This window comes from Corvus moneduloides, chromosome 19 (genome assembly GCF_009650955.1).
Source record: "Corvus moneduloides isolate bCorMon1 chromosome 19, bCorMon1.pri, whole genome shotgun sequence".
In the NCBI taxonomy this organism is placed as follows: domain Eukaryota; kingdom Metazoa; phylum Chordata; class Aves; order Passeriformes; family Corvidae; genus Corvus; species Corvus moneduloides.
Genome location: NC_045494.1, coordinates 3,302 through 30,906, shown reverse-complemented (window position 1 = coordinate 30,906; position 27,605 = coordinate 3,302). Strand labels below are relative to the sequence as shown.

At 51.1% G+C, this 27,605-nt stretch overlaps 1 protein-coding gene across 20 annotated transcripts; it reads left to right on the top strand.

Moving 5' to 3' along the window:
* Positions 1-55: 55 nt before the first annotated feature.
* LOC116453359 lies at positions 56-27,047 on the top strand. 20 transcript variants are annotated; one of them, XR_004243768.1, is made up of 12 exons: positions 19,418-20,179; positions 20,983-21,088; positions 22,383-22,507; positions 22,906-23,101; positions 23,252-23,479; positions 23,599-23,702; positions 24,438-24,611; positions 24,697-24,841; positions 25,442-25,637; positions 25,713-26,216; positions 26,373-26,626; positions 26,710-27,047. XR_004243768.1 is itself a non-coding variant. In XM_032128683.1 (6 exons), exons 1-4 carry the CDS (start codon positions 19,720-19,722, stop codon positions 23,443-23,445), a joined length of 885 nt encoding a protein of 294 aa, XP_031984574.1. In that variant the 5' UTR covers positions 19,418-19,719; the 3' UTR covers positions 23,446-23,479; positions 23,599-23,702; positions 24,438-24,466. The 20 variants fall into 20 exon arrangements, 3 of the variants coding, with proteins under 3 accessions (XP_031984574.1, XP_031984576.1, XP_031984575.1); XR_004243772.1 differs by lacking the exon at positions 24,697-24,841 and adding an exon at positions 23,849-23,957 and having other exon boundaries at positions 24,438-24,634; XR_004243770.1 differs by lacking the exon at positions 24,697-24,841 and adding an exon at positions 23,849-23,957 and having other exon boundaries at positions 23,599-23,709; positions 24,438-24,634.
* The last annotated feature ends 558 nt before the right edge of the window (positions 27,048-27,605 follow it).

Sequence of the window (27,605 nt, the reverse complement as noted above, 5' to 3'; positions counted from 1 at the left end):
GATCTGTGTCCATAATCCATCCTGTCGGCTGCTCCTGTTTGGTCCTGGTGGATTTGTCCTCTTGGATTCAACCTGAGCAGCACTAATTGCTGGCAATTAAGCAGCCTTTGGTATTTCTTTTCCATGAAACCTCTCCATCCTGCCCTTCAATCCTGTTGCAAACACGGGGAAAACCCAAAACTCTGGGTCCGTGTCCCCCCCCCTCTTCTCTTCACTTTGCCTCCTCTCTTCTTGCAGGTTTTGGACTATCCAGGCTTGCATGTGGATTAGACACCCTGTAAACTCAGCTCCAGGTGGGATTGCAGCGGTGTTGGAAGCACCAGGGATTCTCCCAAAGTTTGGTGTGAGGAGCTGCATCTTGGGAGGGGCTGGGATTTTGTGCAGTCTCTCACAGACTTAGAAAACAGCAAGAAAATCCTTGCTAGCAGCATTTCTCTATCTGCAGAGTCCTTAGAGCAGGCTGGTATGGCCAGAGCTGGCACTCAGAAACAGTGACTAAATCCTGTTTTCAGGGCTTGAGGAAGAGAGCGAGTCCTGTGTGTTTGGGCTCACAAAGAGAAACAGAAGTGCTGCGTTTTGCTGGACCTAAATTAAAGCCCAAGTGCCGTGTTTTGATGCTCAAAGTGGGCTCTTCGGGCCAGGGCGAGTGTGTGTCTCTGGGCTCCGAGTCCTGCCTCAGGCACAGCCCGAAGCCGGGCTCGCCGGCCCCACGCAGAGCTCGGGAGCAGCGACTCAGCGCCGCGTCCGGGGCTGGCGGCAGAGCTCGGGGCCGCGTCGTGGGGCCCAAGGCGGGCTCCGGGAGGGGCTCAGGGCTGAGAGCGGAGCCCGGCCCGGCGCGTCGGGCCCGGCTCGGGATCCCGGGGCTGCCCGGGCGCCGGCACAGCCCCGGCTCCCCGCGGAGAGCCGGCCGGAGCAGGAGCGGCAGGGCCGGGCTCGGCCCCAGCGCCCGTCCCGGAGCGGCTCCTCCCGGTGCCGATCCCAGCCCCGATCCCGCTGGGGGAGAGGCGGCACCGCCCGGGACCCGCAGCGGCCGCCGGCAGGACCCGGAGCCCCGGTCCCGGGAGCGGCCCCGGTGCGGCCCCGGTGCGCGGGGCGGGTCCGGCCCGGGAGAGAGGGGCGGGGCCCCGAGCGATGGTACCGCCCCCGTGCCGGGCAGGGCGGGCCCCGGGGCAGGGCGGGCCCCGGGGCCGGGCGGGGCCGGGGCTCTGGGGCGGTCCCGGGCGGGGCCGAGCGGGGTCGGGGGCGCGGCTTCAGGGGCGGCCCCGGGCCCGGCTCAGGTGCGGGGTGGGCCCGGCTCAGGTGCGCGGGGCGGGGCCGAGGTGATTGAACCCTCGGAAATCGCCCCCCGCCGCCATTTGCTCCCTCAGAGCTCGGGGAGGCTGTGGCCGTGCCGGGCTCCCCCGGCGTCGCCCAGGTGAGGCTCCCGCTCCCCCTCTTTCTCCTGCCCTTATACTCCTCCTTCCCCCGCTTGTCTCCGCTTTCCTATCCCCCCAGTTTCTTTCTCTCTCCCCCACACCCTCCCTTTCTCTCCCAGCCTCCCTCCTGCCCTCTCCCCAGCGCCTTCCCCCCTCTCTCCCTGCTCCCCTGCGCATCCCCGATCCCCCCAGCCCTCCTTTCTCCCCGCTTCCCAACCCGACTCCCCTCTCTTCCCCCTCTCTCCCTCATCTGTCCATCATTCTTTCCCCTCCTTGTTCTCCCCAGCGTTCTCCCCTGTTATCCATAGGAAGGAAAGCCCGGTGTCCCAGTGTGTCAGGTGCAGAGGATGAGCTGTCCAGGGAATGAGCAGCAAATCCTTTCTGCACCTGCCCTCACTCTGGGACCGGCAACAACCCCAGGTGGGAGCTGTGAGGATGATGAGGGGGCAGAGCAGCCCCAGGTGTGAGCTGTGATGGTGAGGAGAGGGCGGCTCCTGCCGGGGGCTGTTTTAGGAGGGGTTTCCTCAGCTCCCTTTTGCGTGGTGATGCTGGAGGAGAGGGGCTCGTGGTGGGCTCCTGGGGGGGGGTCTCTCACGGAAGGACGGTGAGAGCGTCTCCCAGGGTCTGGGGGAGCACTTGGATGTGGAGCGTTGCTTAAAGGAGGTGCTAAGAGATGAACCTTTGTGCCAGGCAGCAGCAGGTGAGCCACGGTGTGGATTTGCAAGGGGGGGGGGCGGTCTTTCTCCTTTTCTCTTTTGATTTCATCTTGCCACACCTTCCCCAAGTGCCCCCAGAAAAAATGGGGGTTATGAGGGCAGAAAGAGTTTAAATTGAGGGCAGAAGCTCATCTTCTCTTATTGTCTGTGTTTGAACTGGTTGGAATCCCCCTTCACTTATGATTTTAAGGGTATTGATTGAAGGAAAACCTGCCTTTTCTGCGGTGTTAGGAGTATCAATTGACCGAGAATCCACGCGTTCCATTTGAAATGGAAGGGGAGGGCACAGGTGTTTCCATTTTATGGGTTTGAATTGAGGGTAATTCCCCCCTCCCCCCCGTTTTCATTGTCCTGAGGTTTACGTTGAAGAGGAAGCCCCGTTGTCCCTGCTTTTTAATGGTTTTAATTGAGGTAAAAATCGCCCTTTCCCCATCATTTGAGGGATTTGAGGAAAGCCCCTCTCTTTTGATATTTTAGAAGATTAAATTGAAGGGGCGAACCCCTTTATTTGCCATTGTATTGGCTTAAATGGAGGTAAACGCCCCCTGTTGCCTCAGTTCCAGGGGTTAAATTGAAGGAAACTCCAGCTTTTCCAGCATTTGAAGGGTTTAGATGGGGGCGTGCCGCTGCATTTGAGGGCGCTTCTGGCTGTGCGGCACCGAATGTCTTGCGTGGGAGCACTCCCGGCCCCTGGGGAATTTCTGAGGAGGAATGGCAGTTTGGGGGCTGGGCTGCCGACAGGGCCCGACGGAGCCGCGCCGCTCCGAGCCGTGCGGAGCCGAGCCGCTCCCGGCCGTGCTGCCCGCTCCCGGCCGTGCTGCCCGCTGCGTGCGCTCTGTGCGCGGGGCTCGGGCGCCGCCGGGTCCCCCTCGGCCCGGTGCCTGGCTTTTGTCCGGTGAGGGTGTGCTTGGGCATTCAAGGTGACTGGAGAAATCACAGCTGTGGAACTTAAGCAATAGCGGGCGCGTTTCCCTCAGAGAGCTGCGGCAGCGGTTCCATCTCTGCCCTCTGGCTGCAGACTCAGCGCTGCGCTCGCTGCTGTCAGGCGGGGGCAGTGGAGGAGTGCTTTGTGAGGCTTCAGTGAGAAATTTGCTTTGTTTCAGTGCAAAGCTGAGCTTGCCCAGAGACAAGGGTGTCGCTTTGTACAGTTTAGGACAGGGGGACTGGAAAACCAGTGGCTAAGTCTTGAAATATCAGGATCTGTATCAGCATGCCTGCATCTCCTGGTAATCACTTGTAACTGGTAGATGGTTCAGAGGTTCAAGACAGTTTATCTGCTGTGTTGACCAGCGTGTTTTGTTATCTTTTGATGTGTAGGATGGTGCTAGGTTTGGATGGCTTAATCTAAGTTTCAGCTGGCACTGGGAGTACTGTATAGAAGTATTTTACACACCTTTTTGGTCAATGGTTAGTCTTTTCTTTGTGCTGCAAAAATAAGGTTTCTAGTATGGGTTAATTTATAATGCAACCATTTACCAAATTGATGTCGGTGCTGTGGATTACTTTTTATCTTTCTGATTTTTGTCAGCAAATCCATTTTGTTGTTACAATAGGCTTGTAAGGTCTGGGGTTTTTGCGTCAGGTAGAACTGGACTTCTATGGCTCAGAATTGAGACAACCATTGAAGCTTTTTCTTGCTGAAACTTCTCTTTTTCGTTCACTTGCCAGTCTAACACTTTCAGCGATACAATCACCATGTGGCACCAGCCCAGATAACCATACAAAATTAGTCATACAGTGTTTGTCTTTCTTTTTACTACCAGTGCTATAGCTTGTAATTCTTTGGCTGGTACACTTCCTAGTCTTTCTTTTATCACTTGTGCTCTTGTTTCAACATTTCGAGCTATTGCCCTGTATTTCTAGAAATGCAGGAGTATTCATTAGAACCAATTTTGCTGTAGGGTGCGATATCACCAGGATTGGCATGGCTTGGCCTTTGGTATTTAAATCTCGTCTTTGCAAGCAGGCAGAGCTTGGGGGATTGAGGGACAAAGGGAACTGGTTTAATCCCTCCCTCAGGCAGGAGGAGTTTCTGTGGCCTATCTCTTTCTTTAGCAGTGCTAATATGTATCTCCTGAAGTGGTTCTCTTGATTGCAACACCCACACACAGAGGTAATTCACATATAGGAACAGAGTTTTCAAAAGGGAAGTTAAAGCATCTGAGCGAACTCTGTGGCTATCGCAGAAAAATCCAGGAACATTTCTTTTTGGTGGGGAGTAGATAGAGCATCTGCTTTTGTAATTACAGTTTGATTCACTGGTTATCAGTTTTCAGGGGTTTCACCTTCTAGAGGGAATTTGGTATTTTGCTGAAGGCAGCCACTCCTACAAACTGCCCTTTATTTATGTGTGAATGCATTTGGGACGGTTGTAGGGACAGGGTTTTGTGTCAGGATTTGGTTTTGTGAATCAAGTTTTAAACGCTGGCTTCTGCTTGCCTCTTTGATTAGTCAAACAGAAGAGTTGTAAGTAGAATGCGTTCTAAATATACTGCTTCTTAATGATATCCTAACAGATTTTAGCCGTGTCAGAGATAACACTTTTTATTAGAGTTAGTTTCACCAATTCTAATTTTATTTTTCTAAAACTTGAGTTTAGTTTTTGGCTTTTGTAGGGAGTAGAAGGTGCAATCAGAAGCTGTTGAAATGCAGGAATGTGGGGAAGCTGGCTCATGGGTCATCTAGCCCTTAGGATGTGTGGCCTTTGCTTGCTGTAAAGGAGTGTTGTTAGGTTGATGGGTTGGTTGATTTGGTTTTTTTTGTGAGGCGTTTGAATTGCTGCTTTCCCCCCCTACCACTCGGAAAGCAGGTTTTGACACTTGGAAACTCAAGGCAGTTGTTACCTGTTTCTCTCCTAAACAATTTCCTAGTACATTTGGAGTTTCTTTCGGCAGCGGTCTTAAATGCCTTAAGATCTGCCTCTGCAGAGGCTGGGATGCTTGCGTCTGCATGTCTGTGTTGTGCTTGCAAGCAGCCGGTTTGTGTAGCAGCAGCAGAGGTATTTTTAGCTGACTGCACAGGGACAATACGTTCCCCTCTTTTCATAATATTCATTCATAATATTCATTTGACTACTCCAGAATGTTATGAATGGATGATGTGGGTTTAAAGAAGTCCCTGCCTTTAGCCCAGGCCTCTGGTAGCAGGCAGTCATGTTACGGAGGTGGCCAGCACACCAAGAGCCGCTCTCATTCGTAAGTTCTTTAATGATGGCCGATTTGGTCTATTATAGAATGAATTATTTATTTAATGGACACAAAACTAACAGACGTGAGACTTAAAAGAGACTATTACTACACAAGAGTAAGACAAAAGGGACCACTAGTATTATATGCACAGGGTTAAATGTGCCATTAAATTTTCAGCTAGCTAAGAAATAGAAGAACTTAGGATCCAATGTTCCTTACCACCAAATTGTTGAAGGGGCACGCATTGAAATCCTTTCCCTCAATTTCTGGAAAAATGACCACGAAGTTGCGTCTGGGCTTCAGGGAGAAATTGTCTTGCCTGTTCCCAGGGAGCGTGTAAGAGACTTCTGCCTCCTTGACAACCTGTACTACTTTTATAGTGTGAAACCAGGCCTTTTGGTCACCTCTGGTTTTTTATCTCTTCCCACAACTCTTAAGCTGGCTGACCTTTTGGTGCCAGGAGATGATACCTGCTGGGCCTTGCCTGCCTGGGCTGTCTCTCCTGTCTGCACCAGCCACCTGTGGTAGGGAGAGGGGTGATATGCCCTGCCCCTGGGCTAAGTATGGATTTAAACGGGGCTGGGTGTTAGTTTTGGGAAGAGGCGTTTTTCATTCAGACTGCCAAAATAAACACCTGTAAAATCCTAGCTCTGCGTTCTGTGTAACATGTTTCTATTTCATATTTATGTAATCACAAAAAGCAAGGAAAGAGTAAATGTGACTGGTTCCCACTATTGCAATGTGAAGGTTTTTGAAAGGCTGGTGTATTTAAGTTCTGTTTTTCCGCTCCAAGCTTGGCTTTTTCCCTCCTTTTTCAGTGTCTGCTGCATTGGGTGTCCCAAGGAAGGCTGGATTCCTCAGCAGGAGTCTTAGGAATTGGTGCTAATTCTGCTTTTTCTGAAGATATATCCAAGTATGATACCAAAATGGCTGTTTTCTCTGCTGAAAAGCTTTCCCTCTATGACATCAATGCATGCACGTGTTTTAATCATGTAGCCAGATGTACTAAGAATTGTACTTTCAATGCAAACACCTGCAGTAGGTTTCTGTTTGGTTTGTGTCCGTGAGAGGTGAGATTTGTGCTGGAGAGGTGCTCTTGAGTACAAAGGACGGAGTAAATCCGCTCCCTGGATGTGCAGTGAAGGACTGACTTGCAGGGAAGGGGAGCATTTATAAACTGCATCAATATTGCCCTGAAATTCTGGGTAGTTGGAGTTGGCTTGGGCCTGTCAGGGTGAGCCATAAGCAACCTGAGCAAGCCCCTGAACCCTCAATGGATGTTTGAAACACTTCCACAGAAAGCCAAAGCAGTAACGATTCCAGAGGAGAAGTTATAGGTGATTGCTTATGATCGGTGGGGAATTTCCTTGGCAATTATTAACCTTGGACATATGGCATTTTGGAGGTGGAATTCCAGTTTCAGCCACAGGCACCTGGACAAGAAGGAGAGTTCTTTGCCAGAGGAAGGGAAGTATTCTTTTGCTAGTTAGTGCTATTAGTGAAGTGATCAGAACAAAAGAATGACTTCTTTTGGGATAGGCTTATTTATTATATGGATGACAAGCAAGTAAGAGGACTGAACTACATGGATAAGAAGCAGTAACATAAATCAAGGTAGAAAGGCAATGCATCAAATCATTATTATGTATTCTAGTAGCGATTAGGAAGGGATACAACAGCAGTTACCCTAAAATGTTACTGTCATCCTGGTCTGTACTTCAGCTGGGGAGTCTCATTGCAGAGAAAGACCAGAGAAACCCTCCTGGTAACCCTATGGGAATGATCCAGACTTGCTCCAAGTTGGTCTCACTTTGATATTGTTTCTTGTACAAGGGTATGTGCTCATGTGTTTTGCTTTTCTTTTTTGTGACCTGGGGCTCTGTCACACCTGTCCACTGGCCAAGAGTCCAGGTATGTTGAGCACACAGCTCCTGTTTTCCTAAAATTGCAAATCTGGATTTGAAAAGACATATGTCTTTGGAAGTTAACATAGAGTTCAACTTGAGTTGATGTAGTGATTGACTTAGGTTCAGCTTAAAAAAGGCCCTACCAACATTTTATTCTATCTAATCCCTGCTTTCCCCTGCATTTTAGTTCTTGCCTCTCGGCCCACTCTGTTTGATGGGTCTGTACATCATAAACCACTTACCTATGTGCTTTCTGGCCTATTGAAGAAACTAAATTAACAACTAACATAAAATATAGGTGGGGATCTTTTTGGTGCCTTAATGGAGTTGTGTTGAGATGCAGCAGTAGGAGTGTGGCTGGAGTGCCAGAGGTGCCGGCAGCAGGTGCCAGGTAACTGTGGGGAAGCCGCTGCGGTGGGTGCCCGGGGCCCTGTGCTGTCCCGGGCTGGTGGTGGGCGGGGTCTCCCTCGGCTGCTTTAGGAATGCAGAGCAGCTCATTTGTCAAGGCGTTTGGCATAAATTTCAGGAGCAGTTCAGGATGTGCAACTGCACCTGATTCTGTTGGGGAGATGGTGGCAATGAGTTTGTTGCTTCAAATCAGATCTCTTCTTGAGAGACATCGTGTGCTTCTGGGCAGGTTTTCACCGTGAAAGGGCCTGCAAGTTTCTGATCTGCTGAGCTCTGCTGTGACACTTTGTGCCTCAAACCATGGTGAGCGGCACTGGAGTGCTGGTGATTACTGAGTCCAAACAGTGGTGCGCTTCTGGGGGGTGCTTTGCTGTGTCCAGGCTGGCATTGGTGGAGGGAGGAGGAAAGGATTTGGGTGTGGAATGGTCAGTCTTCGTGGGACAGAGAGGGTGAACTCTGACTGCCTGGAGGCTGCAGATGGGGCTTTGAAGGGATAAGAGGCACACGGTGCTGCAAGGAGAGATGGTGCCTCTTGTGCTGCGAATGGCCCTTCCTGACACCCCTTGCTCAGTTGTAAAACTTTCTTTTCTTTGACACGTTTCCAGTGGCGTTTTTGTGCTTTCGCATTGCCGCGTTGCCGTGGATAGAACCCAAAGCGGCTGCAGAGCTGCCTTCCGTTGCAGCCGAGTTGTGAAAGGAAAAACGATCTGCATACATGTGTGTGCAGAAGCGCTGCATTGTCCGGTGCCTTTGGCTCTAAGGCACCCTAAAGGAATCTCTTAGCGAGGACCCTGAGTAACTTTGGCCTTTCTGGGGGTGTGACGAGCGCCTGTAAAATAACAAGCCTCTGTTTCTATGTTCCCTTTCCTGCAGGTACCTTGGAGTGAGTGCTGTGACCCCTGCCTCTGAGGTTGGAGTGGGCCTTGGGATGAGGCGAAGTGCCTTGCAGAACCCATATTCCCGAAGCACCCTTTTGTTGGAAGGTTTGTGTTATGTTTGGTGCTGTTGTCCATCTCGCCTGTGTTTCCTGTTCCCGTGGCTGTTGGAGCCCTTTTACGGGGCTCTATGTTCAAAGGCACAGCAGTATTTTCCAGCTCTTGGTATTGGTTCTTGAGATTTTTAAATTCTCTTTGGCTTTTTGGAGCGCATTTGGTTTTTCTTTTTGTGCTTTGTAGTTCAGGATACAGAAGCTGTATTGACCCTCCCAGGGCAAGTGGCGAGAGTGCACAGTGGTTAATTGTGGATTAGTTGTTGTCCAAGAAATCGTGAGTTAAATCTGTTTGTTTCTGTTGGCAGACGGTGAGAATTTGTTTCTGCTGTGTCTGTGTGGCTCTGGCCATGCTTGTGGAGATGAAAAAGAAGCCCTTGGGTCGCCCTTGGGTCGCTTTGGACTCGTGACGGGAAACGCATGTTTGGAGAAGCCCCCTGTGGATAAACTGCTGCCGTTCTCTTGTAGCTCTGCGGCAGCGCTGAGTTTGGCATTGAGTGGTTGAAGGGTTTGCGAGAGCAGAGCGAGGAATGGACAAGTGAGGAGTGTCTGCTTGTGTTTAAGGGAGGCTGAACCCAGCAGTGAGCCCAAAGCCCGTGCCCATAATGAGCAGTAGTAGTTGTATCTTGTTTTCCTCTCAAGGTCACTGCCCAGTGCGGGACAAGAACTGAAACAAAACTTGTTGGGGCCTCGGCAGAGAGAGAGAAACGACAAATGGTGTTGGAAGAGTTGGCATGAGTAGCTGTGAGATCATGATCTTAGCAGCCTCCGAATGAATCGGTAAAGGGAAGCCACATTGTTATATGGAAAAGCCTGTGATGGGACATGTGATCAAGGTTACTTGATGAAGGATTTCTGGAAACCCTGAATTCTGTCAGTGTTAAATGTTTTATTCTGGGGTCCAAGCAAAGCATCTGGAAGCGGTCCCTGAAGGCTTACCTGCAAGGTAAGTGAGGAGCTGAGGGATATGGGAAGGCAAACTTTGAGCGATGTGTGTTTTGGTTTCCGGAGGAGCTGTGGATTCCTGTCTTGCAAAATGTGCCCGGATTTCTGTGTCTCAGCTGGCCTTGGTGTTAGAGGAAAGGAATAAGGGTGTCAGCAAAGGCAGGGCAGGCTGCTCTGCAGGTCGGCAGTTGATTGTGACTTTGTTTCCTGGTTCTGCTTGGGATTGTGGTGGAGCATGCCCTGATGATCTTTGTGATATCCTTTGAGTGTCTTGATTGAAGTAAAAGCATCGTTGCCCTCTGTGCCTTCCCTAATTGCGGGGTCCGTATCTTTTCTGTTGGGGCTGGCTAATTAGCATCTAGAAGGGGCAGAGGCAATGCAGCCCAAAGTGTGCTTCCACGACATATGCGGGCAGGCGTTTTTGCGAGCTTCAGGGGGCTCGTGGTATCAGAGGCTTATTTCAAAAGTGCTTCAAAGGAGAACGTTGTGATGTAACGATTGACGCTGTCCCCCCTCAAGCTGGTGCTGACCCCTGACTCTGGCTCCATTCCGCTTCATGCCCTCGGTTTTGCGCTGCCAACCCCGCTTCTGTCCCAACACCCCTGAGCGCTGTCCACAGGAGAGCCGATGTGCTCCCCCAAAGTCTCTTGGCCGGGGCGGTTCTGGCAGCGCTTATGCAGTTTTATGCTTTGGGCACTTGTTTTGAGCTTTGCCTCGTCGTGCTTTTTGCAGGGTGTTCTTACTGGGAAAAGTGACGGTGCCCCGAGGGTTGGGTGCTGTGCGGTGCCACTTGATTGAGTTTCGCTTCTGGCTGCCCCTCGGTTCATTGTTCTTGCCCCTTTCCCCTGTGTTTGTCTGGCCTGTTGGCCTTAAAACGCTTGGCTGCGTGCTTTTCTGGCCTCTTGAGGAAAAGACAACACCAGCTCCCACAAATAATGACTTGTTTGGGTTTTTGCTGCTTTGCCATGAGGAGCTATGCGTTGTTTGGGTCTGACGTATTGTAGCAAGGGGGCTGTTGAAGAGCGGGGCCACTGAGCGGCATCGTTGGCCTGCGTCACTTTTCCCTTTCTGTGCTGTAGTGAGATGTGGGGTGTGACGAGGCTGAGGGCTGGGGTCTGAAGGCCTCACGGAGCTTGACTTAAAAATGGTAAAAATCCACCCCTGAGGAGCTGCGGTCACAGTGAAAGCCACAGGGCTAGCTAAGAAGATACTCAATGAAAGGAAATGTTCTTGGTATGGAACATCAAGAGGGGTGTGCCAAGAGGAAACTTGCATATCATATGTAACTAATTGCTTGTCTAGCTCACTGTATTGCTGTTTGAGTGGTCACTGTTTTTTAGACTGCCCCGTCGTTGTTTGCTAAGCAGCCAATCCTCATGAGCTGCAGTCATTGTGAAGAAGTATAAGAGTAATAGCTGAGAATAATCCAGATTCTCATTCTTTTTGCTTCTTATGGCTTTGGATTACAATTAGCGGGTGTCGTGTGTCTGTCTCTGCTGCGACAGCGAGATGAGCATGAGAGAACTGCACAGCAGCAGGTCTCTCTCTGAGGGCCTTATTCCTGAAGCACCCTTTTGTTGGAAGGTTTGAGTTATGTTCAGTGCTGTTGTCTATCTTGCCTGTGTTTTCTGTTCCCATGGCTGTTGTAGTCCTTTTAGGGGGCTCTATGTTCAAAGGCACAGCTGTATTTTCCAGCTTATGGTATCGATTCTTGTTGTTTTTTTAATCTTTTATTTGGCTTTTCGGAGCAGGATTATTTTTTTGGTACCTTTTTGCTTTGCAGGTATCGTACAGGCCGTCTCTGGAGTCAGATGAAGGTTTGCGGTGAGCTGGGGCAGCGTTGTGGAGGAGCCCTGGGTGATTGCTCTTCTGGAGGGCAATAGTCTTGTTTTCTGTTTTGTTGTCTTAGGTACCCTGAGCAGGTGCGGAGCTGAAGTTTGGAAACAGCCAGTCAGTGATGAGCTTTGGCAGTTCCGAGGGAGGGGGCGTTGCAGAAGGGGTCACTTTTGGGACGTCTCGTCGCAGTCTGAATTTTCTTCATGAATTTTTGCCGCCTCCAAAGCGGACTGCGGGGAGTGTACCGATTTTCACGGTGCCCATGCGTTCTTTTCCACTGAGGATGGATTTTGTCTGCTCATCTTCCAAAAGCCAAGTGTTGGGGACCAGTGGCTGAGAGATGGGAGAGACCTTTGGAATCGTGGGAGGCAATTTGAAGTTAGCTTAGAGGAGAGGGCTGTAGCAGGACGGGCCCCTCGGAAGTAAAGGGAGAGGGTTTCCCCTCAGCATCACCAGACCCTTTGCCAAGCGGGGCAGTTCCCACCCATCCCTGTGTTTTTGCAAGCTTTGTGTCATCGGCCTTCTCTGAGTCTCGGTGTCATCACGGATCTTTTTGCCTGAGGATCCTACTTTTGGGTTCACAGCAGTTGCCAAGGTCACCTGGCAGTCGTCATTGCTGCTGTCTCTAGGCCTGCCGAGCTTCTCAAGCATCCTGTTAACAGCTTTGGCACTTGGGCACTCCTAAGGAGTTTGGTTTCACTGTCACGTGCTGTTGCCATAGAGCTGCCTTTCCTTCGGCCTCATTGGCCTCTGGCCCATCTTGCAGTGGCAGTCTTGGGTCCATCAGGTGAAACTGCTGGGCAGTTTCAACTTCTCTCTGTGTCATTTAGTTTGTGTCGATGTTGCATAGTTTGTGTCCATCGTTTTGTGTGTCACAGGGCTTTGTTATGTCTCGATGCTTTATCGTTCTGGCATCGTTCTGGGCCGCATCGGCAGCAGGGGTCTCTGCTCGCGTACTTTCCCGGATCGGGCTTAGTCTGGCATCTTTACATTTTTGCTTTTTGAGACCAGAAGAAGTACACAAGATATTCTCATCCATCTTCCTTCTCACTTTTGATAGTGCCTTTTTTTCACGTGCCATTCCCTTGGACTTCTCTTTGGAGAGACGTGACTGCGGTGGTTCTGTAGGTTCCGCTGCCTCAAAGCGTATCGGGCTTGAGAATTAATCTTCTGGAGATTTATTTCAAGACCTTGTGTCATCTTTGTTTATATTGGGTGCACCACCTCGTTCGTGTGCCGCTTAGGGTCGGAGCTGCCCTGCCCCGGCACGTAGGGTCACGGTTAAGTAGAAGAGTTATAAAACTTAGTGGTTCATCTCTTTTCTATGGGTTTTTGGGTAGAAAACTTACAGGCCCAGTGTGGGAATAACTCCTAGCCCTCTGTGTCTCGTTGACTGCCTCACATTGTCTCGCAGGTCCCCGAGGTGGCTTCGGATCTCTGCGGTCACTGACGCTACCGATTTTCCCAGAGCGCACCATTCGACGTTGAGGAGCGGCATCCAGAAGCTGTGTTGAAGCATCTTCATGGGTAGAATGTTTTGAGTAAGGGCTGCAGTCAGGGTGTAAGCTGAAGGGTGTGTGACTGTGTGTGTGTGTGTGTCTGTCTGTGTCTGTCTGCCTGTGAGAAGAGTGCGCGTGTGGAATGGTTCTAACCTTGTGTGTGGGAGTTTTGCCTTTCAGGCTTTTCAACTACTTTTTAAACTTAGAGTAAGAACAACCCAGCTGTGGTGTCTAGGGATTTTTTTCCCTCCTCCCTGGGCTTTTTTAATCTGGGACCCGGCTGGTCTGTGAGGTGACGTTCATCGCCAGGGTTTGGGTGCTGACTGTGCTGGGGCTGGGGATTTGTCAGGTGGGATGATTTTGGGGCTCCCGGGAACCGCGTTCCCATGGGGCGCTCTCGAGACGAGAGCGAGGGTGGGTTTGTGTGTAAGCTGAAGGAGGTGTGTGGTGGATGAGTGTTTTGTTCTCCATGTGCTGCTGTTGTTTTGGGTTTCCTGGAACAATAAAATGCAATGAATTTTCCAGAAATAGAACAATTGTTACATTGTACTGATATGGGGTTGGCTTGTGTTGCTCTGTATTCGTGTTTGCCACTGCACTTGCACATATTGCTCTATATGTAAATTGGACTTTGACCAGTGTGCATATGGATTGTATTTGTACTTGTGCTTGTGTACATTGTTGTTTCTACTTGCTTTGCTGAAGTGTAAATAAAAAACCCTCACTCAATCAAGTTGAATAAACCCTAAAAAAGATACCCCCACCTCCCCCCCCCTTTTGGTTGCTCTCTTCCTTTGGTGTGGTTTAGTAATTTTTTCACCGTATTTCTTGCTTTGCTGCTCTGCTTTGCTTTACTTTTCAGTCTATTCCTCACTTGACTTTTTCTAACTCTTTATCTTTTCTCACCATTTAACGGTTTCTGGATGTCTCTGTCACTCTATTTCTCAGTTTCTCTTTTTCTCTTCAACACTAATTCTCTTTTAAACTCGATTTCTTTTTCTCTCAAACCCTATTCTTCTGTTTCTCTATTCCTTTTTCTATTTTTCTTTCTTTCTCTCTGACTCTTTCTTTCTCTCTGACTTTGACTTTCTTTCTTTGTCTCTGACTTTGACTTTTGAACTACCTTTCTCACCTTCCTTCCTTTGTTCATTTTTACCTTTCTACCTTTGTTTGTTTCTGTAGCAGCTTGGAAAAAAACAAACAGAGACCACTGTTTCTTCAGGCAGGATCTCTCTTTATTACACAAGCCCCAGTATTTCTGTGTTTCTATTTTGGGAAAGTTGTAAGAGTTTTGGGAATGAGCACAGGGAAAGACAAAACAGATCCATACCCACAGACTGGTCAGGGCAGACTTTCTGCCCCTTCTAGGCCACTGACTCAAACATGAAACCTCCCAGCTTTCTGGGAGGTGAAGGAAAAACAGTCACACCTGGTGCTTCTACCCGTAGTCATTTGCCTGGTCTGCATCTTTCCCAAGAGAACAGAAGGCCCTTATCAAAGTGAAGATTAATGTAACAAGTTGCTCTTCTACACAGGGCTCTCGTTAAGGCTGGAATGGCTGCTGCCAGCATCTGCACTTTCTGCCTTTCCAACTTCCTCCCTTTGTTCATTTCTACCTTTTTAACTTTCTACCTTTGTTTGTTTCTGACTCTCTACCTTTCTATTTTTCTGCCTTTGTTGCTTTCTACCTTTCTAAATTTCTAACTTGACATGTTTGTTTGTTTCTACCATTTGAACTTTCTATCTTTCCATCTTTCTTCATTTCTAACTTTCTACATTTCTACCTTTGTTCATTTCTACGTTTCTACCGTTCTACATTTGTTCATTTCTACCCTTCTAACCTTGTGCCTTTCTACCTTTTTTGTTTCTACTGTTATGACTTCGTACCACCTTTCTAAGTTTTCTCTCTTTTTACCTTTGTTCATTTTTACCTTTGGTAGTTCCTAACTTTCTACATCTCTGAGTTTCTATCTTTGTTTCTACTTTTCTGACTTTCTACATTTCTAACTCTCTACTTTTCTTGTTTCTACCTTTCTACATTCCTACCATTTTTGTGTCTACCTTTCTAACTTTCTACCTTTGTTTCTAACTTTCTAGATTCATCCCTTTCTGCCTTTGTACCTTTGAAACTTTATACCTTTGTTTTTCTCCCCATTTTTACCTTTCTAACTTTGTTTCTAACACTCTACATTTCTAACTTTGTGCGTTTCTAAATTTGTTTTTTACTTTCTAACTTTTACCTTTCTAACTTTGTTTAGAGAAGTTCCCTCAGGCCCAGAGGGAAGCCAAAGCATTAGGTGTGAATTAAAACCTTTGGACAAGCTGACATCCATGAAGCCACACCAAAATGAAATAGAAATACGGATTTTTAGCTTTTAGTAGAAATATATGCTAAGTGCCTTAAACACGAAAAAGTGGTAGCAGAGATCTTAAACACAGCTCTTGCTGCAGCAGTGTTACCTTTTCACAGAATTCTTTACTTTAGACAAAATCTAGATAGAATGACACTGTTCACATTTTTTAGATGGAGTGTTAACGTAAACAGTAAGAGCTGATCGAAACTGTATATGCAAATCTGTGTAATACAGATGTAACACTTGTGTGAGGCTTAGGAGTGTTAGAATTAGACCAGGATGGGTTAAGAAAAAGAAAACTAGAATCATGTGTTAATCTTACTGGTCAATTAAGAAATTACCCCTGAAAAGCTTTAATGAACCAATCCTGAGGGAACTGGGGATTAGATATCTGGGATCTTATGGCCCTTTGAGGCCATGTTGGGTTTACCCCCTGATTTTGGTGCCAAGGGAAACTCCAAGTTAAGAATAATCCAAATATGAAGCACTTCTCACAAAACTCAGCTTTGCAAACCTTTATTTGGGCTAAAAAAGAAAAGGTGGGAATGCCCTTGGCAGAAAAGCAGCTGTGAGGCACAGCAGGCTTCAAATGGCTGTCAGCAGGCGCTCCAGGAGAAACGGCTGCTGGCTCCGGGCATCCTGGGCTTTCCAGGCAGGTTTTGTACTGGATTGCAAGGCAGTTCTCCTGCCTCTGGGGGATGGCACCTGCATCCCACTGGAAAGGGAAAATGTGGAGAGAGCGGCAAGCGGGAAGACGGTTGCTGATGTGTGTCCTTGGATTGCAGTTCCTCCTGGTGGGTCTGTGCTGCTGGAAGTTTGAAGGAGATCAGCCTTGGAGTACGTGTGGGTTCACCTGTGGGGTTTGGGAGAGACGCTGGACATGAAATTCCAGGCATGTTCCCCTTGCTGGAGTGAGAAGCAGTGGAAGCACTTTGCTGTGTGCTTCTTCATCGCCTTCACCTCGGTCCCCTGGGGCTCCAGGTAATCCCCTCTCACCTTTGCTTTTCCAAGGGTCTCTAAATGAGGGCTTGAGCTTTGGTGTAGCTCCCTTTACAGGGAAGATCTGTTCCAGGAAAGGTCTCCTGGTCTGGACCGATGGCGTTGCAGGAAGAGCAGGAAACCCCAGAGCTCCTGTGGCTCCCTCATCTGATTTGCCTGCAGGCAGCAAGGATCATTCCCGAGTGTCATCCCCTGGCTCCGTGACTCGGGGAGGTTGTGTTCCCCCAAAGGCCAGGGGCTGCTTTGTGTTGCAGCTCACGGAAGTCCAGCTCGGTGGTGCTGGGTTTGGTTTCTGTGTGCAATGAAGGCACTAAAAAATTCCCCTCCTTCACTGGCACAGCCCTGGAGTGGGAGCAGATTCCCCTTATCCCGGAGTTATCCCGCTCCTGCCCTGGATCCCTGCGGTGCCGTGTGTTCTCCAAGCTCACAGCACTGCTGGCTCTAAACAAGAAAAACAATCCCTGTTCCATCTCTTCTCTGTCCTTGATGTTCCCAGGCCCTGCATCTCCCTGGCTATTCCCTGTGTGAGTCTTCATCTCCATCCCACCTTATCCCGATCAAGTAAGGGTCTGAGACGTGTTTAGCAGCAAATGCATTCTTGTAAAGAAAGCCAAGAGCAAAGAGCATCCAGATGCAGAGAAGTCTTTAGAAAAGCATTCCAGACGTGCAAATGAGGGATGTGTCTTCCTGCATGTCCTGTTGTTTTTTCTCTGTCAGGTTTTGGAAGGGTTTTCTCTCAGTGATTTCCTGCAGTCCAGGTGCGTCCCTTCTTTTGTCCAAATCCAGTGCCAGAGGATCGAATAACTGACGAGTGGGGTCTGGGATGAAAACGGTTCTCTTAAAATGAGGGAAACAATGCTAGAAGAGAAATGAGCATCCTTTTAATGCCTGGAATAAAAATGCTGGAAAAGGGCACTTTTTATTTGATATGGTGTCTTTCTCTTTTTTTTTTCCATGGATAAAACTGCACGGTGAGCAATCAGAGCAGAAATATGAAATGCAGGAGTCTTGGATTCCACAGTGGGATTAACTTCCCTTTTCTGCTCTCTTTCAGGACAGGAAAAAACCACTGAACTCGCCCCATCTTTGGGACCAAGAGCTTTGGTGTTGGAGTAGGCAAAGCCAGCTAGGGCCCCCCTTGTCCTGCCCATGGTGTGGGTCAGGGACAGGCTCCTCTTCTCCTCTGGGCTGGGATGAACTGCCTAGGGAATGCTCTTTCTGACAGGCCGGTCCTAGCCCCGGCTACTGGAAATGGGCAGAGGTGAAGAGGCAAGTGCCAGAGTTCCTTGGGGATGATGGAATTGTGGTGTTTGGCTGTGCCCAGAGGGGCAGGTTGGGCATTTTTGTGTGTGTGGGGACCGGTTTGGGTGCTGGGGAGCCCGGGGAGCCGAGCTCTCAGTGCATTCCCAGCTCTCCCGGGGGTGGCAGCTGGTGCAGGGCTGGGTGACAGCCTCTGGTCGGGCTCGGGGCAGGCCCTGGCCCCGGCACAGACACGCTGGGGTGGTTTGGGGCCACTTGGGGAGCCGTGGGAGGCAAATGAGGGATGGTGCTGGGCGGAGCGATCGGCCTGCGCTCGTGTCAGCGCAGCCGTGCAGGGCACTGGGATCTGGGTAAAACACCAGCTCTCCTGGCATTCAGGGATGCAAGGTCTGAGGGACTGGATTTACTTGGGCCTTTCCAGGACAGCAGGAACAAGAGGAGGTGTGGTGCCAGAGGTGCGTCCCATCCGGTTGCATTTCCCTCTTTCCCGTTTCCATTTCCTCCTCAGTGCAGGTGTCCCCTGCAGCCCATGAGCACGGGGCCGGTGACAACTCCCTGTCTGTATAGGGATTCCTTATGGAACAAGGGCAGATGACACTTGTGTGAGGCTTACGACTGTTAGAATTAGACCGGGCTGGGTTAAGAAAAAGAAAACTAGAATGGTGTGTTAATCTTACTGGTCAATTAACAAATAGAATCCACACTTCTGTAAGAAAAAATACAGTGTATGGAGCATATAGAAGAAGCTGGTTTTGCCTGCTGCTGCTGCTTGGCTTTATCATGTAACCCCATTCGAACTCTGCCTTCAAGACAGCTGTGAGACTGTGAAATAAAGAACTCAGCAGAACAGCAGCCTCCTCTGCTCTTTCACCCTGGTCCGAGAAGGAAGGGTACCCTGTCAAAGGCTCAACACTTGCCTTTCTTTGTTTCTAAATTTCTACCTTTCTAATTTTGTTTCTAATTTTTTTTTTTTCTTTCTAACTTTGTTTGTTTTTAACTTTCAACCTTTGGAAATTTGTTTGTTTCTTGTATTTTACCTCTTTGTTTGTTTCTAAATTTCTGCTGTTGTAACTTTGTTTCTAACTTTCTACTTTTTACATTTCATTTGTTTTTAACTTTTTACCATTCCTCCCAGCGAGGGATGTGTGCAGAATACTAAAACCTGTTAAGTTCTTCACTTTTACATCTATAGGCAAGTGCTACTGATTTAGATGTAAATTCATTTTGAAATGAGCCAGCCGTCTCTCTCTACTCTGTCGCATACAGGAATATAAGAAGCTGGGAATAGAGATCAGCAAGTTTTGCGAATAACGAGCCGGCGTTTTTCTGTAGGAAGGAAAGAAGCAAGTGCCTGGCCCCAGGAGCCGAGACGCTCGGGCTGCAGGAGCTGCAGAGCGCCCAGAGCCGGCTTTTCCCTCTGCTCTGTCCCTGCCCCCGGGCTGAGCTGGGCGGCGCTGCTGCCGCCTGGTGGCGAGAGCGCGGCACTGCCGCCCCCGACACGGCGCCCCGGCGCTGCTGCCGCCCGGTGCCGGCTGAGCCGAGAGGGCGGCGGCCTCGGTGGCTGCCGAGCGTGGCAAGGGCAAGGAGCGGGAGCGAGCGGGGCTGGGTCTGTCAGCGGAGGGGAGGGGCGAAGGGCGGTTCGGAGCGCCGAGGGACACGGCCGTGCATGAGTGGGGCCACAGCTATGGAAAGGAGTGGGCGCCGTGCGGGGCGGTGACCGCGAGGAATGACAGCGCGGGGGGCGGGGCCGGTTTTGCCGGGCAGCAGAGGCGCGGTCGCAGCGCGACCCGGGGCGGGGAGCACCGGGCGGGCACGGTCGGAATCGAGCCGCCCGCGTGTCGCTCTCAAGGAGGCGGCTCGGAAAGGAAGGCGCAGTTCCGCGCTCTCGGGACGGCGTTAAGTGACGTTTTTATTAGAACCTGCCAGGACCTTGCAGAGGGTGGTTTACACTTCCGCCACACTCAAGATGGCGGACGCACTAGGCCCCTTTGAGAGGTGTCCCTGCCGATGCCTGCCGCCGGTCGCGGAGCAGTCGCCCGCCTCCGGCGCCGCTGACCCCACCAGCCGTGTCCTCGCGCCGGGAAGCACCGCGGAAAATCGCGCGGAAAGCGCGGGGCCGGCGTCGGAGTCCGGGCCGGATTCAGGCAGCCGAATAGACGCCCTTGTGAGGGGCGGCGGGGGCCCTTAAGTGTACCACACTAAAGATGGCAGCTCGATCGGAAGTGGCTTCTGCCAGCACCCAAGATGGCGGCGAAGGGCGGAAGTTTCGTCACCGCCACACTAAAGATGGCGGCCGTGTACGCTGTTTTCTGACCTTCTCAATATGGCGGCAGGGAAGGCCCCCCCAAGGTGCGTCTATTCGGCTGCCTGAACGCAACGCCGACGCCGACGCCAGCCCAGCGCTTGCACGCAGATTTCTGAGGCGTTTCCCGCTATGCGGACACCGACTGTGGGGTCAGCGGCGCCTGGGGCAGGCGGGAGCATTCAGGCAGTCGAATAGACGGAGCGGGGTCCTTCCGGCCGCCATCTTGAGAAGGTCGAATAGCCACATTGGTGCGGTACCGGCGACTTCCGCCCTTCCTCGCCGGGAGCGGCAATGGCGGGGAGCCCGGGGAGCAGCGCTGCCGGGCCGGGGGCACCGGGGCGGGTGCTCCGGGCTCGGAGGTGAGCGGGGAACGGGGACAGCCCCGAGCGGACGGTGGGGGCCGCGGGGGATCGGTATTCCGGCCCAGGGATGGATGTCCCGGCACAGGGATGGGTGTCCAGGCACAGGGATGGGTCCTGGACTATCTAATAATATTATATAACGATCATACAAGGAGATCTATATAAAAAATCCTCCATTGTCATCCTTATCCCAGCCCCGCTGTGTTTTCAGGATCTTGGGGGAAGAGTTTGGGTCTGGACAAGGCTCTCGGGCACAGGGTGGGATTCTTGGGGTGCAGGGCCAGGATTTGGACTCGATGCTCCCTGTGGGTCCCTTCCAGCCCAGGAAATGCTGCGATCCTGTGCCTCTGAGGGTGAAATAAAGGGGATCGGTGGGGTTTTTGCTCGTTGTGTTCACGGCCCTGCCGGCTCAGGGCGGGTTCAAGGCGCAGCTGCCCCGAGCCAGCGGGACCGGCCGGGGCTGCTCGCTCCCGGTGCTGCCGCCTTGTGGGGAGAGCCCGGCACTGCAGCCCGCACAGGCGCTGGACCACGGGATCGGCGTGGAACAGCAGCGCAGGGGGAGTGCTGAGGCAGCCCAGGGAATGCTGCGGTCCCAGGGAAGGCTGAGGCGTCCCCTGCTCGGGGCACTCGGCAGCAAATCCCTGATGTTGAGCAGCAAAAGGAAAGTTCTGGGTTAGTGGGAGGAGGTTTCTGGAATGGAGCTGGGACAGGTGCTGATCCACGCATGGAATCACGGGCTGGTTTGGCTTGGAAGGGACCACCAAGATCCTTTACACTCTGTTTGTTGTCTGGTTCCACAGCAAAGAACATCCAGAACTGCCACCTCACCCTCACGGACAGCAGGAATGTCTTCCACAGCTCTTGTTTCGGAATGGGAATGGCTGTTGGGAGCTCTGGCAGGACCAGGTAAGAAGAGAAATGGGATCATTCTGGCTGCTGCTGGAGGTGGTTTTCTGCTTTCAGGCTGTTCTTCTCATTGATCCTTTCACAGCAGTGTTCTAGGGCACATTTGAGGGTAATTCCAGGAATTTCAAACCAGATAAAAACTGGTGGGGCAGAAATGTGAACCTGATCCATTTCTGGTAATTCCAAGCTTCTCCCACAACACCGTTCCAGGGGAAAGCTGATGAAAGGGTAAAGATGCAGAGGAACAAGTGCTGTAAACCCCCCATGCGCTCTTGACAGAGCAAACCTTGCAGTACTCCCAGCAGATCTCTTGGAGAAAGTGTGGGTTCGCAAGGTTTTCCGGGAAAGCAAAACAGGGGCGGAGATGAGGGAATAGGCTTCCAGTTCTTCCTTTAGCTGAAAGCCTGGGGGAATTGAGAGGGGCCACAAGAACTGTTTGTGTAGGAAAATGGGAGTTTGGGGGCTGAATCTGAGTTTCTCTCTGGGGCGTTTTTGAGGGAAAAGCTGAGGTGCTGTTTAAGGGAGAGAGTGCACATTTTTGGGATGGAAAAGGTTTGATCAATATTGTAGAGGAAGTAAAATGTTGGGGGTAAAAGTGGATGCAATCTGGAGGGGACAGAAGGAATATTTTGGAGGCAAAATGGGGAACTCAGTAGTGGACAGATGGGGAACATTTTGGGGGCAACACTTGACGAACTCTCTGGGGTGGAGAACGAAGACATTGAGGGAAAAATGAGGTGATGAGCAGTGGGCACATAGGGAAGGTCATGGGGGTAAATGTTGAGAAAAGCCCCGTGGTATTCAAGAAATCCTTGGAAGCAGGACTGAGGAATTCAGTGGTGGAAAGATAGAGGAATTTTGCGGGGGTAAAACTTCCAAAGATCTAAGAGTTGAGAGTGAGTGTTTTTAGGTAAAAAGGATGTCTTGTTGAAGTTGGGCGTCTGGATTGTGGCATTTGTGGATCACAGGGTGTTTTTGCAGAAAGTAGGAGAAAAAGAAGACTCCCAAAGCCTCGGTAGCTGTGTTAAGAAATCCCTCGCAGGGAAGAAAGGTACCTAAACCTCCTAGAAGTAGGGACTAATTAGCACGGGAAGGGGAAAACCCACCCCCAGTGGGAGAGAGCCCGCCGGGTAAGGGAAGAGAAGGATGCCCTTAAGAAGAAGCAGGGAAGGTGAATTTCTCGGTTTGCTGAAATGTATCAAAAAGTTTGGAATCTGGGTCTGTGTGGAGGCCGGGATTTTCTCGGCCATATGCAGAGCCCAGCACTAGGAATAAAGTTTTGATATCCTTCCAGCACCCAAACGCAACAGAGGGAATCCTGGAGGAGGTGGAAAATGCTGTCGCTCCGTCGGTGGAATTCCTGGGAAATGGAAAGCAGCAGAAGCAGCAAGAACAGAGTTGGAAGCAGGCTCCAGCCGGGTAAGGCAGACACCAAATCCTTTGGAATTAGAAGTGGGCAGGGGTGGGAAGAATTAATTCTTACATTCGTAGCCCATGGATTCCTGAGCAGGATCCTGGCAGGGAAGAGTGCAGGGATCAGACTGGGGACTGATCCCAGCTGGGGGCAGCGAGCCTTGGAATTGGCTGAAGGGAAGAAAGAGGGATCCTTTGAGCACAAGGATCAGCTGTCAAATGTGGAGATGGCATCAGACAATTCCTCGGGAGGGTTTAGTTCCTGGGCCAAATCGATCTCCTGCCTTGTGAAGGAGCTCAGAGACCTGGGAAGAGCCCAAGCAACGCAGGGAATGCAGTGGCAGATAAAACTGCCAGGGAACGGTGGGGAAAAGCATCCGAACAGGGGGCCTCGTTTTGTACAGGAACGGTACAAAAAATTGTCCGAAAGAATAGGAATGGAATGGGATTTTACGTATTCCTTGGAGGCCACAATCCAGTGGGAAGGCTGAGAGAAGGAAGCAAAGCCTAAAAAGGCAAATGAGCCAAATCCTGCCCAAAGCCTCCAATGGCCACATTCCCTGGCATTGCTGAGGACTTCAGCCAAGCTCCAGGCAAAAGGTGAGCCCCTATGGAATCCTTTCTGGGAGACCATATCCAGCTGGGACCCTTCCTGGAGAAGGCCATGGGATATGGGTTATCCCAGGTCCAGAGAATATGTCATTTCCTCAGGAAAAACACTTGGATCACTGCATCACTTTCTTGTTTTAGGCTCACCAGTCACCCGGGCTATCCAAGTCCATCCTCCCCAGCGGGGAGAGCGGGAGCACGTCCGGCCATGGAGAATTTCTGGGAGAGCCCTGGAGAAGAAAGAAGGCTCCAGCTTCACAGATCTGTGTCATAACCCATCCTGTCGGCCGCTCCTGTTTGATCCTGGTGCATTTGTCCTCTTGGATTCAACCTGAGCAGCGCTAATTGCTGGCAATGAAGCAGCCTTTGGTACTTCTTTTCCACAAAACCTCTCCATCCTGCCCTTCAATCCTGTTGCAAACACGGGGAAAACCCAAAACTCCGTTTTTTCCCCTCTCCCCTTCACTTTGCCTCCTCTTTTCTTGCAGGCTTTGGGCTATCCAGGCTTGCATGTGGATTAGGCAGAGCACCCTGTAAGCTCAGCTCCAGGTGGGATTGCAGCGGTGTTGGAAGCACCAGGGATTCTCCCAAGGTTTGGTGTGAGGAGCTGCATCTTGGGAGGGGCTGGGATTTTGCGCACTTCTGGGGTTTTTTTTTCCTGTTTGCCTTTTGGGCTGCCTCAGAGAAAAGGCTGAAAACCGAAGGAGCTGAGGGGGGGGTTCCCAAATTCCTTTCCAGCCCTTCAGAGGAGGCACAAAGCCACGTGCAGCTGAGGAGAGGGATGTGAGGAGAATGGCAATAATGGAGCCTTGGGACTCTGCACTTCATTCTTTTCACGTGTTTGGAGGTGCAGGAAATGCCAAACCCCACAGGAATTCTGCGTCTGTAACATCGGGTGCAACCTTTTGAAACCCAAGTGCTCAGAGTGGGGTTTTCCCAAGGGTAAATCCCAATGTGACATGGCAAGGCTTCAGTGAGGATTTCCAGGCTTGACTGCACAGCTTTTGGGAAAGCTCAGTAGCCAAACAAGATCAGATTTCTATCGGATTTGGATCAAACGTGGCGTTTAAATCTGGGACAGCTCAGCTCCCTGGGTGGGAAAGTGCTTGGAGTAGCCGAGAGCTGAGCCTTTTTTGAGAATTCCGAGCGTTGTGTCCTTACGCTCCTTAATACAGCGTTTAAATAATTGATCCTGAATGGAGACAGTATCAGAGAGATTTGTTAGAGGGGCAGGGATGTTTTTTCACGTGGCAGTGTGTCGGGATAGTCAAGACTCCTTACGTCAGAATTAATTGGTCTTCCTTCTTTTCCCTTTTGTTCTTTCTAGATTGTGGCTGAGTGGGGAGAATATTTGGGATAAAGAAACGAAATGCCCGAGGGAAGCTTCGTGTTCCCGTGGGGATGCTTTAGGCGCGTGCAGCTTCTGAGCTGCACCGAAAGTTGAGGCTCCCCCAGAAGCCTTCTGAAGCTGGAAGGGCCGGGGAAGAGAATTCCAGGAGAGGTGTGGGAAGCGCTTTCTGCCAGGTCTGGACAGCACCGAAGTGGGAATGACTTCAAAGTGTTCCTTGTCCCTGTCCTGTTCCCAGCCCAGGACAAAGTTGGTGTTCCCTGAGCGGCTGCGGTTCCCTGGATGTGGCAGGAGGAGGTCTCTGCCGGGGAGTGGGAGAAATGTCCCTGCCCGGTGCCGTGTCCTTGGCGGGCAGAGAGCGCCGATCGTGGCAAGGGGGGTTTGTGAGTATGGAATCAATCCTAGCTCCTTTTTAAGGGGGTGTTTTAATGAGTCATCAGCAGGGACCACTTTTAGCCAGCTTTAGTTAAGTTCCTTTTGCACAGGTTTCATGTGGCTTTGATGGTGAAATCACCAAACCCTGAAGTTTGCCAAATTACCCCTGAAAAGCTTTAATGAACCAATCCTGAGGGAACTGGGGATTAGATATCTGGGATCTTATGGCCCTTTGAGGCCATGTTGGGTTTACCCCCTGATTTTGGTGCCGAGGGAAACTCCAAGTTAAGAATAATCCAAATATGAAGCACTTCTCACAAAACTCAGCTTTGCAAACCTTTATTTGGGCTAAAAAAGAAAAGATGGGAATGCCCTTGGCAGAAAAGCAGCTGTGAGGCACAGCAGGCTTCAAATGGCTGTCAGCAGGCGCTCCAGGAGAAACGGCTGCTGGCTCCGGGCATCCTGGGCTTTCCAGGCAGGTTTTGTAGCGGATTGCAAGGCAGTTTTCCTGCCTCTGGGGGGTGGCACCTGCATCCCACTGGAAAGGGAAAATGTGGAGAGAGCGGCAAGCGGGAAGACGGTTGCTGATGTGTGTCCTTGGATTGCAGTTCCTCCCGGTGGGTCTGTGCTGCTGGAAGTTTGAAGGAGATCAGTCCTGGAGTACGTGTGGGTTCACCGGTGGGGCTTGGGAGAGACGCTGGACATGAAATTCCAGGGATGTTCCCCTTGCTGGAGTGAGAAGCAGTGGAAGCACTTTGCTGTCTGCTTCTTCATCGCCTTCGCCTCGGTCCCCTGGGGCTCCAGGTAATCCCCTCTCACCTTTGCTTTTCCAAGGGTCTCTAAATGAGGGCTTGAGCTTTGGTGCATCTCCCTTTACAGGGAAGATCTGTTCCAGGAAAGGTCTCCTGGTCTGGACCGATGGCGTTGCAGGAAGAGCAGGAAACCCCAGAGCTCCTGTGGCTCCCTCATCTGATTTGCCTGCAGGCAGCAAGGATCATTCCCAAGTGTCATCCCCTGGCTCCGTGACTCGGGGAGGTTGTGTTCCCCCAAAGGCCAGGGGCTGCTTTGTGTTGCAGCTCACGGAAGTCCAGCTCGGTGGTGCTGGGTTTGGTTTTTGTGTGCAATGAAGGCACTAAAAAATTCCCCTCCTTCACTGGCACAGCCCTGGAGTGGGAGCAGATTCCCCTTATCCCGGAGTTATCCCGCTCCTGCCCTGGATCCCTGCGGTGCCGTGTGTTCTCCAAGCTCACAGCACTGCTGGCTCTAAACAAGAAAAACAATCCCTGTTCCATCTCTTCTCTGTCCTTGATGTTCCCAGGCCTTGCATCTCCCTGGCTATTCCCTGTGTGAGTCTTCATCTCCATCCCACCTTATCCCGATCAAGTAAGGGTCTGAGACGTGTTTAGCAGCAAATGCATTCTTGTGAAGAAAGCCAAGAGCAAAGAGCATCCAGATGCAGAGAAGTCTTTAGAAAAACACTCCGGACGTGCAAATGAGGGATGTGTCTTCCTGCATGTCCTGTTGTTTTTCTCTTGTCAGGTTTTGGAAGGGTTTTCTCTCAGTGATTTCCTGCGATCCGGGTGCGTCCCTTCCTTTGTCCAAATCCAGTGCCAGAGGATCGAATAACTGACAAGTGGGGTCTGGGATGAAAACGGTTCTCCTAAAATGAGGGAAACAATGCTAGAAGAGAAATGAGCATCCTTTTAATGCCTGGAATAAAAATGCTGGAAAAGGGCACTTTTTATTTGATATGGTGTCATTCTCCTTTTTTTTCCCATGGATAAAACTGCACGGTGAGCAATCAGAGCAGAAATATGAAATGCAGGAGTCTTGGATTCCACAGTGAGATTAACTTCCCTTTTCTGCTCTCTTTCAGGACAGGAAAAACCACTGAACTCGCCCCATCTTTGGGACCAAGAGCTTTGGTGTTGGAGTAGGCAAAGCCAGCTAGGGCCCCCCTTGTCCTGCCCATGGTGTGGGTCAGGGACAGGCTCCTCTTCTCCTCTGGGCTGGGATGAACTGCCTAGGGGATGCTCTTTCTGACAGGCCGGTCCTAGCCTCGGCTACTGGAAATGGGCAGAGGTGAAGAGGCAAGTGCCAGAGTTCCTTGGGGATGATGGAATTGTGGTGTTTGGCTGTGCCCAGAGGGGCAGGTTGGGCATTTCTGTGTGTCTGAGGACCGGTTTGGGTGCTGGGGAGCCCGGGGAGCCGAGCTCTCAGTGCATTCCCAGCTCACCCGGGGGTGGGAGCTGGTGCAGGGCTGGGTGACAGCCTCTGGTCGGGCTCGGGGCAGGCCCTGGCCCCGGCACAGACACGCTGGGGTGGTTTGGGGCCACTTGGGGAGCCGTGGGAGGCAAATGAGGGATGGTGCTGGGCGGAGCGATCGGCCTGCGCTCGTGTCAGCGCAGCCGTGCAGGGCACTGGGATCTGGGTAAAACACCAGCTCTCCTGGCATTCAGGGATGCAAGGTCTGAGGGACTGGATTTACTTGGGCCTTTCCAGGACAGCAGGAACAAGAGGAGGTGTGGTGCCAGAGGTGCGTCCCATCCGGTTGCATTTCCCTCTTTCCCGTTTCCATTTCCTCCTCAGTGCAGGTGTCCCCTGCAGCCCATGAGCACGGGGCTGGTGACAACTCCCTGTCTGTAGAGGGATTCCTTATGGAACAAGGGCATATGATACCCCTGGAAAGATTGGACAATGCAGGGTTGCTGAGGAAAAGCCCCTGAACAGGCCCCTGACTGCAGGCAGCCCTGAGAGTCCTTGGCAAGGTAT